This window comes from Triticum urartu, chromosome 3 (assembly GCF_003073215.2).
Source record: "Triticum urartu cultivar G1812 chromosome 3, Tu2.1, whole genome shotgun sequence".
Classification (NCBI taxonomy): Eukaryota; Viridiplantae; Streptophyta; class Magnoliopsida; order Poales; family Poaceae; genus Triticum; species Triticum urartu.
This window is the reverse complement of record NC_053024.1, coordinates 49,207,174-49,222,393: the sequence shown is the minus strand read 5'-3', so window position 1 is coordinate 49,222,393 and position 15,220 is coordinate 49,207,174. Positions and strand designations below refer to the sequence as shown.

The 15,220-nt window shown below is 43.9% G+C and overlaps 1 protein-coding gene across 5 annotated transcripts; it reads left to right on the top strand.

The window, feature by feature from the left end:
- Window positions 1-9,943: 9,943 nt before the first annotated feature.
- On the top strand, window positions 9,944-15,203 carry LOC125542711 (pentatricopeptide repeat-containing protein At3g09040, mitochondrial-like). 5 transcript variants are annotated; one of them, XM_048705873.1, is made up of 6 exons: window positions 9,944-12,778; window positions 12,853-12,948; window positions 13,037-13,138; window positions 13,253-13,339; window positions 13,429-13,490; window positions 14,190-15,203. In XM_048705873.1, exon 1 carries the CDS (start codon window positions 10,019-10,021, stop codon window positions 12,716-12,718), a length of 2,700 nt encoding a protein of 899 aa, XP_048561830.1. In that variant the 5' UTR covers window positions 9,944-10,018; the 3' UTR covers window positions 12,719-12,778; window positions 12,853-12,948; window positions 13,037-13,138; window positions 13,253-13,339; window positions 13,429-13,490; window positions 14,190-15,203. The 5 variants fall into 5 exon arrangements, with proteins under 5 accessions (XP_048561830.1, XP_048561832.1, XP_048561828.1 ...); XM_048705875.1 differs by lacking the exon at window positions 13,429-13,490 and having other exon boundaries at window positions 13,061-13,138; XM_048705871.1 differs by lacking the exon at window positions 13,429-13,490.
- Window positions 15,204-15,220: the final 17 nt, after the last annotated feature.

Here is a 15,220-nt window from a genome sequence, read left to right as displayed (position 1 = left end):
TTTGGATCCATATGGTTCATGCTATGGTTAGGTTTACCTTAATACTTTTGTTGTAGTTGCGGATGCTTGCAATAGAGGTTAATCATAAGTGGGATGCTTGTCCAAGTAAGGACAGTACCCAAGCACCGGTCCATCCACATATCAGATTATCAAAGTACCGAACGCGAATCATATGAGCGTGATGAAAACTAGCTTGATGATATTCCCATGTGTCCTCGGGAGCGCTTTTCTCTATATAAGAGTTTGTCCAGGCTTGTCCTTTGCTACAAAAAGGATTGGGCCACCTTGCTGCACTTTATTTACTTTTGTTACTTGTTGCTCGTTACAAATTATCCTATCACAAAACTATCTGTTACCACTTATTTTAGTACTTGCAGAGAATACCTTGCTGGAAACCACTTATCATTTCCTTCTGCTCCTCGTTGGGTTCGACACTCTTACTTATCGAAAGGACTACAATAGATCCCCTATACTTGTTGGTCATCAGGGTTGAATACTCTACCCTCGAAAACTGTTGCGATCCCCTATACTTGTGTGTTATCACCACTATGTAACCATAATATGTGTCCTTCCCCCTCTTGGTTTCTGCCTCAAAGCGGACACCGCTGTTTTGGTTGGTGCTCTTTTGATCTTGGGCGATCGTGTAAAATTTATTCCCATTTATCTCGTATCCTTTGTAAGTCAATACAGTCAAAGATGGTCCCCTGGACAGCGAGTACAGCTCATCAGAAACAGTGTTGTCACCTATGAGACGTGTTTCCAACCAACTGCCGAGAGTCCTGATGTGTTCACATGTAATCCAGTCGTCATACTGCTCTGGGTGTTTTGAGCGCAGACTGTTCTTGTATTCATCGACATACGGGGTCACCAAGGTAGAGTTCTGTAGAACTGTGTAGTGTGATTAAGACCAAGAATGCCCGTCCCTACATATTATTGAGTCCCCTCCTAGCGTGCCTTTTCCAGTCAATCTCCCCTCATACCGCGATTTAGGGAGACCAATCTTCTTAAGGCCAGGAATGAAGTCAACACAAAACCCAATGACATCCTCTGTTTGATGGCCCATGGAGATGCTTCCTTCTGGCCTAGCACAGTTACAGACATATTTCTTTAGGAATCCCGTGAACCTCTCAAAGGGGGACATATTGTGTAGAAATACAGGGCCCAGAACGACAATCTCGTCGACTAGATGAACTAGGACATGCATCATGATATTGAAGAAGGATGGTGGGAACACCAGCTCGAAACTGACAAGACATTGCGCCACATCACTCCTTAGCCTTGGTATGATTTCTGGATCGATCACCTTCTGAGAGATTGCATTGAGGAATGCACATAGCTTCACAATGGCTAATCAGACATTTTCCGGTAAAGCCCCCTCAATGCAACCGGAAGCAGTTGCGTCATAATCACGTAGCAATCATGAGACTTTAGGTTCTGAAACTTTTTCTCGGCCATATTTATTATTCCCTTTATATTCGACGAGAAGCCAGACACGACCTTCATACTGAGCAGGCATTCAAAGAAGATTTCCTTCTCTTCTTTGGTAAGAGCATAGCTGGCAGGACCTTCATACTGCTTTGGAGGCATGTCGTCTTTTTCGTGCAAACGTTGCAGGTCCTCCCGTGCCTTCGGTGTATCTTTTGTCTTCCCATACATGCCCAAGAAGCCTAGCAGGTTCACGCAAAGGTTCTTCGTCACGTGCATTACGTCGATTGAAGAGCAGACCTCTAGGTCTTTCCAGTAGGGTAGGTCCCAAAATATAGATTTCTTCTTCCACATGGGTGCGCGTCCCTCAGCGTCATTCAGAACAGATAGTCTGCCGGGACCCTTTCCAAAGATTACGTGTAAATCATTGACCATAGCAAGTACGTGATCACCAGTACGCATGGCGGGCTTCTTCCGGTGATCTGCCTCGCCTTTGAAATGCTTGCCTTTCTTTCAACATTGATGGTTGGTCGGAAGAAATCGACGATGGCCCAGGTACACATTCTTCCTGCATTTGTCCAGGTATATACTTTCGGTGTCAGCTAAACAGTGCGTGCATGCGTGGTATCCCTTGTTTGTCTGTCCTGAAAGGTTACCTAGAGCGGACCAATCGTTGATGGTTACAAATAGCAATGTGTGCAGGTTAGATTCCTCCTGTTTGTGCTCATCCCACACACGTACACCGTTTCCATTCCATAGCTATAAAAGTTCTTCAACTAATGGCCTTAGGTACACATCAATGTCGTTGCCGGATTGCTTAGGGCCTTGGATGAGAACTGGCATCATAATGAACTTCCGCTTCATGCACATCCAAGGAGGAAGGCCATACATACATAGAGTCATGGGCCGGGTGTTGTGATTGTTGCTCTGCTCCCCGAAAGGATTAATGCCATCCACGCTTAAACCAAACCATACGTTCCTTGGGTCACCTGCAAACTCAGCCCGATACTTTCTCTCAATTTTTCTCCACTGCGACCCGTTAGTGGGTGCTCTCAACTTCCCGTCTTTATTACGGCCCTCTCTGTGCCATCGCATCAACTTGGCATGCTCTTCGTTTTTGAACAAACGTTTCAAACGTGGTATTATAGGAGCATACCACATCACCTTGGCAGGAACCCTCTTCCTGGGGGGCTTGCCATTAACATCACCAGGGTCATCTCGTCTGATCTTATACCGCAATGCACCGCATACCGGGCATGCGTTCAAATCCTCGTACGCACAGCGGTAGAGGATGCAATCATTAGGGCATGCACGTATCTTCAGCACCTCCAATCCTAGAGGGCGTACGACCTTCTTTGTTGCGTACATACTGTTGGGCAATTCATTATCCTTTGGAAGCTTCTTCTTCAATATTTTCAATAGCTTCTCAAATCCTTTGTCAGTCACAACATTCTCTGCCTTCCATTGCAGCAATTCCAGTACGGTACCGAGCTTTGTGTTGCCATCTTCGCAATTGGGGTACAACCCTTTTTTGTGATCCTCGATCGAACTTCAGCTTCTCCTTTTGACTTTCGCACTATCTCCTTGCATCAACAATAACCCGGCGGAGATCATCATCGGGCACATCGTCTGGTTCCTCTTGATCTTCAGCAGCTTCCCTCGTTGTAGCATCACCGTATTCAGGGGGCACATAGTTGTCATCGTCCTCTTCTTCTTCGCTGTCTTCCATCATAACCCTTATTTCTCCGTGCTTGGTCCAAACATTATAGTGTGGCATGAAACCCTTATAAAGCAGGTGGGTGTGAAGGATTTTCCGGTCAGAGTAAGACTTCGTATTCCCACATATAGGGCATGGACAACACATAAAACCATTCTGCTTGTTTGCCTCAGCCACTTCGAGAAAATTATGCACGCCCTTAATGTACTCGGAGGTGTGTCTGTCACCGTACATCCATTGTCGGTCCATCTGCATGCATTATATGTAATTAAGTGTGTCAAAAACCATTACAGATTCACATGGATAGATAAGTGACCAAATTAATAGAAGTTCATCATCACATTAAAACCAAAGTACATACATAGTTCTCATTGAACAACACATTGCTCTCCAGAGCATCTAATTAAACCATACATTGAAACTATGTAAAACCTTTCAATGCAACAACAAATGCGATCATAATCGCAACCAAGGTAACAATTGATCCAACGGCATAATGATACCAGCCTCGGTATGAATGGCATATTTTCTAATCTTTCTAATCTTCAACCGCATTACATCCATCTTGATCTTGTGATCATCGACGACATCCGCAACATGCAACTCCAATATCATCTTCTCCTCCACAATTTTTTTTATTTTTTCCTTCAAGTAATTGTTTTCTTCTTCAACTAAATTTAACCTCTCGACAATAGGGTCGGTTGGAATTTCCGGTTCACATACCTCCTAGATAAATAAAATCTATGTCACGTTGGTCGGCATAATTGTCATAAACAATAAATGAACCAAATAGTTATAAAAGATAATATATACGACATCTGAATCATAGACAGGACGAGGGACGACGGGGGCGGATACCAAAACCATCGCACTATATGATAACAAGCAATAATAAAAGTAAGAAAATTAGACAAGTATCTATCTAATCATACAAGTAAGAATTTTTTTCTTTTAGAAAGAAGATAAGAACAAGAGGCTCACCACGGTGGTGTCGGCGACGAGATCGGCGCGGGCGATCGACGACGATGAAGACGGAGACGGGACTTGACGGACCGCTAAACCTAGACAAATCTAAAAGAAATGGAGCTTGGAGGTCGAGCTTCGAGATGAGAAAGCTTAACTAGCGTGGCTCGTGCATTTCATCGAACACCTCATGCGCATAGGAGGTGAGCTAGAGCACCACAAAGTTCTCCCCTCACCAGCCAAAAAATAGAGTAGTGGAGTGTGTTCTGCTCGTGGGCGAGGGGGTATATATAGCCACCTCATTGGTCCCGGTTCGTGGCAGGAACCGGGACTAAAGGCCCCACTCTGTCCCGGTTCCAGGCACGAACCGGGACCAATGGTCCCACATCCATTGGTCCCGGTTCGTGGCTGGAACCGGGACAAATGGGTCCAGACGAACTGGGACCAATGCCCCATGAGTCCCTATTGGCCCCCGGGCTCATGAACCGGGACGTATGCCTCCATTGGTCCCGGTTCGTGGCTGAACCGGGACTAATGGGCTGGCCAGGCCTCAACCAAAGCCCTGTTTTCTACTAGTGTAAGTGACACTACATAAAATAAGAACACATTTATTCTTTCCAAAATATATTAATGGGTGCAAAAAATTGCACATATATGGTCGAGTATAGCAACAAATTTCAAAAGATAAAGAAATTATGGTGTCATGCTGGGTAGCAAACTTTGTCTATCTCTACTTCTAAAGGGGGACTTTAGCCTCCCCTTCATTTTTTTGTCTGGTTTTATTCGAAAGTGCGTTATATCGACTAGAGGGGGGTGAATAGGCGAATTTCATGAATTCTTCACTGAGGAATTTCAGGGTGAGGAAATTCCTGAGTAAAGAACTACTTGCAGCGGAATAAGTACTCAGAAGTAAACATAACAATGCATGAGCATGATCTTCATGATGAAATGAGAACAAGCACAGAGTACGGAAAGCATAAACATAGGATAACACGGGATAAGACAAACAGACTGAAGAAATTGAACTGAGGAACTTGAGAAAGTCTTCAATCAAAGTCTTCAAACAGATATGAACAAGTTCACTACACAGAAATGAGGAAATGGAAGGGTTGAGGAAATGGAACCAGGTAGCTTGGTGAAGACAATGATTTGGTAGACCAGTTCCAACTGCTTGATAGTTGTACGTCTAGTTATGGCGGCTAGGTATTTAAACCTGAGGACACATAGTCCCGGCCCAGTCCTAAACACGCAGCTCAGGACACTTAGTTCTCACCGTATTCCCCTTGAGCTAAGGTCACACAGGCCTCGCCCAATCACTCGTGGTAAGTCTTCAGGTGACTTCCAAACCTTCACAGACTTGGTCACTCGGCGATCCACAATTTCCTCTTGGATACTCTAGACCATGACGCCTAACCGTCTGGAAGATGCACAGTCTTCAAAAGTAACAAGCGTCGGATCCACGTAGGATCAATCTCTTCAGTGATGCTCAATCACTTTGGGTTTGTAGGTGTTTGGGTTTTGGTTTTCCTCACTTGATGATTTTCACTCAAAGTCCTTGGAGGATGGGATGCTCTCAAATGACAAGTGTCGGTTTCTCTCGGAGCAGCCAACCAGCTAGTGCTTGTAGGGGACGGCTATTTATAGCCTAGGGAGCAGCCCGACATGATAAGACATAAATGCCCTTCAATGATGTGATCGTTATGTGGGTAGATATTTTGGGACAGCTGACGCATAGCACAACAACGGTCGGAATTTTGGGTAGCAAAATCCTCAGGGCTATCATGTTCCTCACTGTGTAGGCAATCCGCACTGGCGAATTCCTAACTCCTCAGTCAGAACAAATTCCTCAGAGAACAGAAGAACTTCGTCTCTATCACTGAAGAATATGACTGAACTGTATGAGATTTCCAATGGCTTCACTCGAAGGATTGGTAGGAAGGATTTGAGTTGAGCATCACTTGGAAATTTTTCCTTAGTATTTTCTTGACCCCCTTTAACAGTACGATGTTTCCTATAACTCAAGAAAGAGAAAATGAAACTACGAAAACAAAAGTCTTCACTCTTCATGTTCCTTGAACGAATACCAAGTCTTCAGGATTACACCAATTTCTTCACTTTCAAAGTCTTCAGAAATCCAAAGTCTTCAGTCGAAAAACTTCATTTTTAGGGGTCGACTTTCTCTGTAAATATCAAACTCCTCATAGACTTATAGACCTGTCTACACTCACAAACGTATTAGTTCCTTAACTTATAAGTCTTCAATACACCAAAATCACTAAGAGGCACTAGATGCACTTACATTATTTCAGTTGGTTTTATTTTGTCTCACCTTCCACCACCATCCCTTCATGGTGGGTTTTTAACCTTCCAATAAAAAAATTCTAACATTTTTAAACTTCCCTAACTAGCTACGTTACAAACAGGCAGGAACCTATAGCACATTACCAAACAATAAAATCCAATTTGGTGACAATCAATTTCAAATCCTAATTTTCCTAACGTGATCCCTGCCTTTCTTAACAATCAAATCTTTATCTTCTCAATCTATGTCTACTACCTCAAAATACATTCATGCCGCGCACCGCGTTCCGCCCCTGTTTCGGCAACCTCCCTTTGTCGACCCGCTCCCGCATACAACATGAAATCTCCTTAATCTCCTGATCCCTTTCCCGTCAATCCTCACGGGGTGTCTTCCCTGCTTCCATCTACCCCTCGTCTCCCCTCCCACCTCCGCCAAACCCCAGCATCAAGACAGACTCAGAGTCTCAGATCCGACATTTAGGTCGCGTTAAGAAAGGTCTTGCAAGCCAGGATCTATCATGTCAAATGAAGTGCACAAGTCTTATTAGCTCATCCATGCTCTACCATGATGGAAATATACCCTAAAGACAATAATAAAATGGTTTTTATTATATACATAAGGATGTAGTGGAATGCATGATGAAATCGTAGTTGAGATTAAGTTAATAGCTGGAGAGTTCAATTGTATTTTTCGTTTTGAGGGTCGGGCATCAAATAGTGAAGTGCATTTATTTGCCAAGTTTTCTCATTATTTATATCATTGTCGTCATGTCTGGTTGGGACAGCTCCCATGATCCCATTTGTATCCCAAAAATTGTGAACTTTAAGTAGTAAAGCTTGCATTTCCAAAAAAAATAGAGTAGTAAACCCTGCTGAACCGTTCACTCCTCGCACGACCCTTCCCCCTGACCTAGCCATCACCCTGACCCTCGCATGTCCTATTTGACGCATAGGTCGCCAAATAGCAACCTAGCATGTACCTCCCAACCCCATTACGTACGCCTTGGGCCAACCCACCCAGATCCGTACTTGTTTGGGAAAGGTTCTAGTTCCTTCCCACACCTTTTAATATATTTCTGTGTGTTTTCTCTTTCAGGTTTTTCTACTTTTTTCATTTTCATTCTTTCCTTTCATTTTTCATTTTTTATTTATTTTTATTTACCTTTTTCATGTTTGTTTTCCTTTCCTTTTCATTTCTCATTTTTCCTTTTCCTTTTTGTTTTAATTTTGCGAATATCTTTCAAATACGTGAATATTTTTTGAAATCATCAACATTTTTCAAATCTGCTCCCTCATCCTAATCTGTCCCTCATCCACTATGTAGTCGCGCGTTGCCGCCCCGTCGCCACGCGTCGTTCCATGTGTCCTAAACGATATTTATGCGAAACTACTAGTTAAAGAGTACCCGTTGCAAAGATCACTCCAACTCCCCAAGTTGCGACAAGTGGCGCGCCGCCATTTGTCGCAACCTGGGAGTTTTCCCATTTTTCGTAGATTCATTTATTCAAAACGTTTTATCTCCCAAACCGTGTGTCCAAATCGAATCGCTTTCACCGTTGGATTCCTCGCGCCGAGATCTTCAAAACTAAATCCCATATTGATAGGTTCTGACGAACTTTTTTTTCACGAAAAAACCAGACAAAGAACTGAACCGGGAGCACGGGTTTTTTCCCTTTCCGAAAGAGGCACGCCCGTGCCTCTCACGAAATCACAAACCGTGCTTCTCATGGAAGCAAAACAGTGATTCTCGCAGAAGGAAAAAAAAGAGAAAACATATTTTTTTTCGTTTCCGAGGAGGCACGGCCGTGACTCTCGGAAAAGTACAATCGTGTCTCTCGCGGAAGCAAAAGCGTGACTCTCGCGAAAGCACAACCGTATTTCTCGCGGAAGGAAAAAAACAGAAAACATGTTTTTTTTCGTTTCTGAGAGTCACGGCCGCGACTCTCGCTAATGCACAACCGTGCTTCTCGCGGAAGCAAAACCGTGACTCTCGCAAAAAAAAATAGAAAAACACAAAAAAAAATTGTTTTCGAGAGGCACAGCCGTGACTCTCGCGAAAGCACACCCGTGCCTCTCGCGGAAGCAAAACCGTGACTCGCGTTTTTTTTGTTTCCGAGAGGCACGGCCGTGACTCTCGCGAAAGCAAAACCGTGACTCTCGCGAAAGAAAAGAAAAAAAAAGAAAATGCATTTTTTTCGTGAATTTTTTATATCGAAAAGCTAAGGAAGACCGGTGAAAAACCAAAACGTCGAAACCCCCCGGGAAAAAACCGTTTAAAAAGCCGAAAATGCGTGGAAGGAAAGGACAAAATTCAAAGGGAGCATCCAAAGCATGACACGTGGTGAATGGTTGAAAGCGCGCCACGTGACGCTGATAGTTGCGAGGCTCCCGAAGGAGCGCTCGTTATTGCTCTCATATTTTTTTTAGAAAAATATTGCTCTCATATTTGTGCCTTCGTGGATCGACCCAGTCCAGGCCTAGTAGCAGCCCAAACGAACGAACAGCCCAATGCGGGGGGCGTGAGCTTGGGCTCGGCCCAGCACGTCTCACTCCTCGCGCCGTCCCCTCCCACGCCCCCCCCCCCCCCCCCCCCCCCCCCCGTGGCCGCCGGCAGCGCTCCCTCGTCGCGCTCGCTGCCCCCGTCCACCATTCGCCTCCCGCGCAGGCCCTTTCTCTCCTTTACCCGCCGCCGCCCACTCCCGCCCGCCCCCGTGCACCATCCGCCCCCGACGTCGTCTGCAGGCTGCAGCTCCGCCGCCAGAGCTCCGCTCCCTCCCGTACGTCCTGATGCCGGACCTCTCCGTCCACATCCCGCTGCCATCGGCGATTGACCTTCCCTTGTCCCGCAACCTGAACGGAAACAAGTGAAGCTCTGTAAGTTGTGCCATCCGATCCTTAGTTATCGAGGCTGCCGGATTCTTAACTAATTATGTGTGTTAAATTAGCTACATATAATCTATCTATTTTGTTGTTCTGGAACCTAACCCAATATTTACATGTATGGCTGGGGAAAGATTGATGCGCAGATACATTTCTTACATGTGCTTCAGCTTGATACTGTACTGCTGATGGTAATTCTTAATTGGCAAGTTCATGATAATCACAATGCTACTTTAGTGTGGAAGCTATACTTGTTTAACTATTTCGAGTGTTCCGTGTCTGATGTTTTGTACTTCTGATGGAAAGTTGGAATCAATCTGTGTGCTGACACTTTTCTGAGGGCGTATCTCCATGCGATGCACATGCCTATTTCTATCCAAAGTGGGGGGAAATTCATGTTCATACAGTTGTTGAACTCGAAAATTCTATGTAAATAAATAAACTTGGTTAGGTGTTAATTAGCTACAATATGGTCATGTATAGCTAAACCAACATTTAGTGAGATCCTTATTGTTAAACAGCATGTAAACATCCCCTCCTGTCTTTAGGCGCATTCAGACTTTTACACTCATAGCCACAGTTTAGACAGCTTTTTGCCAAATGGCTTTACAACTTTCTCACAGCGCACAGCTCATGGCTTATCTCCCACAGGTACTTCCCCAAGCTGTTTTCTGTCAAGCCACAGCCGCACCAAACACAGCCTCAATCGATTGGGCTCGTTCGAGAGGTTCGATGTCAATGGTCCGGGTGAATCCGGCGACGGCGGTTCTTTATTCGTACAAGCACATCAAGCGCTTGGCTGGTGGCCGGCCGGACCAGTTTGACCTCGCGGCGGTCATGTCAGCGTGCGCAAGGCTGGACATCCTCGACTGCGGCACACAGGTGCACTGTGACGCGGTGAAGAGCGGCTTCTTCTCGGGCGCCTTCTGTGCGACGGCGCTGGTGAACATGTATGCCAGGTGTGGCTGCGTGGGGGATGCCCGCAGGGTGTTCGGCGGAATCGCATGCCCAGACACCGTGTGCTGGACGAGCATGATCTCTGGGTACCACCGAGCTGAAAGATATGGGGAAGCATTGTCTTTGTTCTCGAGAATGTTGAAGATGGGATCTTCTCCGGACCAAGTGACTTGTGTCACCGTCATTTCCATTCTTGCGAGCTTGGGTAGGCTGGATGATGCTAGGGCCTTACTGAAGAGGATGCCGGCGCCGAGCACGGTTGCTTGGAACGCTGTCATCTCCAGTTATGCGCAACAGAGTGGGATCGAGCATGAGGTTTTTGGATTGTATAAGGGTATGAAGAGGCAGGGATTATGGCCCAGTAGATCGACTTTTGCCAGCATGCTGAGCGCAGCAGCCAATATGAAGGCATCCGTTGAAGGTCGACAGTTCCATGCGTCCTCGATAAGGCATGGCTTGGATGCAAATGTTTTCGTGGGTAGTTCTCTGATCAACCTTTATGCGAAATGTGGTTGCATTAGTGAGGCGAGGTATGTGTTTGATTTCTCCCGTGAGAGGAACATTGTCATGTGGAATGCGATGCTCAATGGGCTTGTTCGAAATGAGTTACAAGAAGAGGCCATCCAAATGTTCTGGTATATGACAAGGCTTGGTCTTGAGGCTGATGAATTCACGTTCGTCAGTGTTCTTGGTGCATGTGCCTACTTGGATTCACATTGCCTGGGAAGACAAGTGCAGTGCGTGACAATCAAGAATTGCATGGCTGCAAGCTTGCTTGTTGCTAATGCAACATTAGATATGCACTCCAAATTTGGAGCTATAGATGATGCGAAAACATTATTCAATCTGATTCCTTACAAGGATAATGTATCCTGGAATGCCCTTATAGTTGGACTTGCACATAATGGAGAAGAGGAAGAAGCAATTGGTATGCTTGGATTGATGAATGCGGATGGTATAACACCAGACGAGGTGTCTTTTGCTACTGTAGTGAATGCATGTTCCAATATTCGAGCTACTGAGACTGGAAAGCAAATCCACTGCCTAGCAATGAAGTATAGTATCTGCTCAAATCATGCTGTGGGTAGCTCTCTGATTGATTTATATTCTAAGCATGGAGATGTGGAATCTTGTAGGAAGGTTTTGGCACAGGTAGATGCAAGTAGTATAGTCACAATAAATGCTCTGATTGCGGGTCTTGTGCAGAACAATAGAGATGATGAAGCTATACAGTCATTTCAGCAGGCTCTTAGAGATGGTTTAAAGCCTTCCAGCATTACATTTTCAAGCATTCTTTCTGGTTGCACTGGACTTCTCAGTTCAATTGTTGGCAAACAAGCTCATTGTTACACAATGAAGTCTGGTCTTCTGAATGATGATTCTTCCCTTGGTGTTTCATTGTTCCGGATATATTTGAAGTCCAAAATGCCTGAGGATGCTGACAAACTCTTGACAGAGATTCCAGATCACAAAAACCTGCTTGAGTGGACAGCTATCATTTCAGGGTATGCTCAAAATGGTTACAGTTCTCAATCATTGCTATCATTTTGGAGAATGCGCAGTTATGATGTTCACTCAGATGAGGCGACATTCGCTAGTATTCTCAAAGCTTGTTCAGAGATGACAGCTCTTAACGACGGGAAAGAGATACATGGGCTCATCATTAAATCTGGATTTAATTCTTATGAAACTTCAACTAGTGCCCTCATAGACATGTACTCCAAGTGTGGGGATATCACCTCATCCTTTGAAGCCTTCAAACAATTGGAAAACAAGCAAGGCATCACGTTATGGAACTCCATGATTGTTGGATTTGCAAAGAATGGTTATGCTGACGAGGCACTTATGCTTTTTCAGAAAATGCAGGAGTCACAACTAAAGCCTGATGAAGTTACATTCCTTGGTGTCCTAATCGCTTGTGCTCATGCTGGCTTAATTTCTGTGGGTCGGCATTACTTTGATTCTATGAACAAAGTCTATGGATTAAAGCCTAGAGTAGATCATTATGCGTGTTTTGTTGATCTCCTTGGACGAGGTGGTCATCTTGAAGAGGCTGAAGAAGTTATTAACCAGTTGCCCTTCAGACCTGATGGTGTGATCTGGGCGACATACCTTGCAGCATGCAGAATGCACAATGATGAAGAAAGGGGGAAAGTTGCAGCAGAAGAACTTACTGAGTTGGAACCAGAAAACTCGTCTACATATGTGTTGGTTTCAGGCTTACATGCTGCAGCTGGTAACTGGGGTGAAGCTAAGATAGCCAGAGAAGCAATGCGGGAAAATGGAGTAACAAAATTTCCAGGATGTAGTTGGGTCACAGTAGGGAACAAGACAAGCTTATTTCTTGTACAAGACAAGAAACACTCTGACTCTCTTAGCATCTATGAAAAGCTTGATGATCTTACTGGAATGATGAAGAAAGATGATGACATTGAGGAGTATGATATGCTTATTTCAGCTGAAATGTTTACTTGATGAGGTCCTGATGTCATCTTCTAGCCAATCCAGGACTTGCATAGATGCTTGGTTACCGAGGTAAAGAATTTGATATGCTTGGTCATATTTATTTGCGATTCTGATTCTGACCACTTTATTTTCTGCAATTTTAGCATCACTGCATCAGCACAGCTTTAAGGACTATTGGTTTCACCCTGCATTCCGGCTCAAGGGAGCCTAATTACCTGTGATCAAAACACTTTGTTCAGGTTCGTTTCTAGTTTATTTATTTCAGAGACGTAATTTTTTACTATGGTTGTAAGCTTCTGAGGGCTCGCAAAATTTTATATCTAGTAGTTGATACCAAGATGGCTTGTGAAGTTACCACAAGGTCAGTCTTGATGTGGGACGCGGTGGCAGTGAAGATTCAGGAGTCAACTAGAACTCATATATGCTCAGGTGCTTCAGCTTTTGCATTCATTTTAACACATTTATATTCTGTGAGTTTTAGTTCTGATCATACAAATTTATTTTATCCGTTCTAATCTTGATTTCCTGTCTAAAAATTTGCAGATGTTGCTTATTTGACGAATTTGATGTGGTGCCACAACTAGGTGGCACAGCTGCAGTTTTCCGATCTCTTATTTATGCATTCAGCTGGTCAGTTTTTTTTTCTGTTTCCTTTCCATGCCATCCATCATAAGCCATATACATCACCCAAGCAATAAGTAGACTAGTTGCTAGCGCAGTTTTGCAGGACATTGCCGATTCATGAATTTAGTTGATTGCACTGCTGATGTGTTCGCACAAGGTTGGACCAAGTTTCTGCCAGAACTTGCATCGAGATACTATCACTTTTTATTTTTGTACTGAAATCATGCTTTCTTGCTGAGTTTTTATTTTGTACTGTGGTAAAATTGAATGTTCTAGAGGTTCATACAACGATGGCATAGATCTTTCTTTCAGTCAGTTAGTTACGTGTTTCACCATATCCACACTGATATTCCACATGTCTCGGAATTTTTGTATGAAGCTTGATGTTTGTGTTACTTTGGCAACTTTTGTGCTTTGGAACTTGGTGAATGGTATCATCGCACGAGGCACAGTGAGCTACGAACTTGATTGAGCTTTATTCATGAGGAGTATTTCACTCATGATTGCAAGTCATATAGTTAGTGGATAAGCAGGTCCCTTTAAAAAGAATGTTGGGTTTTCTTATTAGTTTTTGGCAGTTTTGCAATGAGAATGGTTTCACAGCGGCATACTGTTCAGGTTTATAAGGCCATTGTATCCGTGAGGAAATTTGTTATTCTTATTTTATTTCTGGATATATCTCTTGCCGTTCTTTGTACGTTATAGAGCACTATTGGTGTAGCTTAGATGCATTTTTTAAATCTTGGATTTTATGAACTAAATGCTTCAGTTAATTTAGATTTTGACTGTTGTTGTTAAGCTGCAACGTTGGTCATCTGAAATTTAATGAATGGGATCATTTACCTTTTGGCCCCAGGGACGAGATGGACGAGCAGCGGCAGCTCGAGTTCACCGCTCACGGGTCCATGGAGGACGAGCAACGGCCGGAGGGTGCGGATAAATAAGTTCTCTAGATATGCAACTAGGCGAGAACAACCTATATGACAACCATACTAGTCCCTTTATATTTGTGGTAGCTATTCATGCACACAGAAGCTATTTTTTATTCGGAAAAGAAAAGGAAGTAAAAAAAAATTGACCCGGTTAGACTCAAAGTAATTTCTGAACTCGGGTTTGAATCAATCTTGAGCAGTGTTCACTAAAATGGGCATAACTTCGAGTGCGAATTTTCAGCCCCTGGTTCCTTGGAGCCCTTTATTTTAGAAATTTAGAAAACAGTATTTAAAAGTAAAAAAGACTGAAAAGTTATAGTAGGAGTACATGTTCACTACAGATTTATAATTTTGTTGTTCAAAAACATTGTGAGTTGTATTTCGTTTTGAGGGATCCCATACTTTATTATTTTGGAACAATATTCAAAGGAAACCAAATCCCGGCCCAACAAAACCAGGGGTCCATTTTTATGTATGTATTTCTCTCTTTTTTGTACGCCACGTACGGAAATATGTTACGAAAGTTTGCGCGTATTTGGTAGTATATATGCATTTCATGCAGAAAAAGAAAATCAATGTTTTTGTGACGTAGAAATGCGGTATTTGAACAGCAGCCTCCCTGCCCCCTACCAGGTGCTCCAGGCATTTTCGGCGTAACTTCCTCATACGTACTCTGTTTTGGTAGAATGAGCTCTTTGTTGGGTGTGGCAGGTAAAGTAGAAGTGGGTGAGGCTGTAACAACTATCAAGATCAATGGTGTTGCTTGCCCATGGAGGCATGGTCTGTGTCTCTGTGAGCTCCTTTGGTTAGACAGACATAGGGAGGAGTAGCTTGTCTTGTCGCCCCCCCAACCCAATCCCTTTATATCTGTGGTAGCTAGTCCATGATGCCACAAGCAAGCGTGGCCATAAATTCAGAGGTTTTCTTTTCTCTTTTGGAAGAGAAAAATTTAGAG

Coding starts and splice junctions, on each gene's coding strand:
- LOC125542711 (XM_048705875.1), top strand. CDS start 10,019: ATGTCAATGGTCCGGGTGAATCCGGCGACGGCGGTTCTTTATTCGTAC.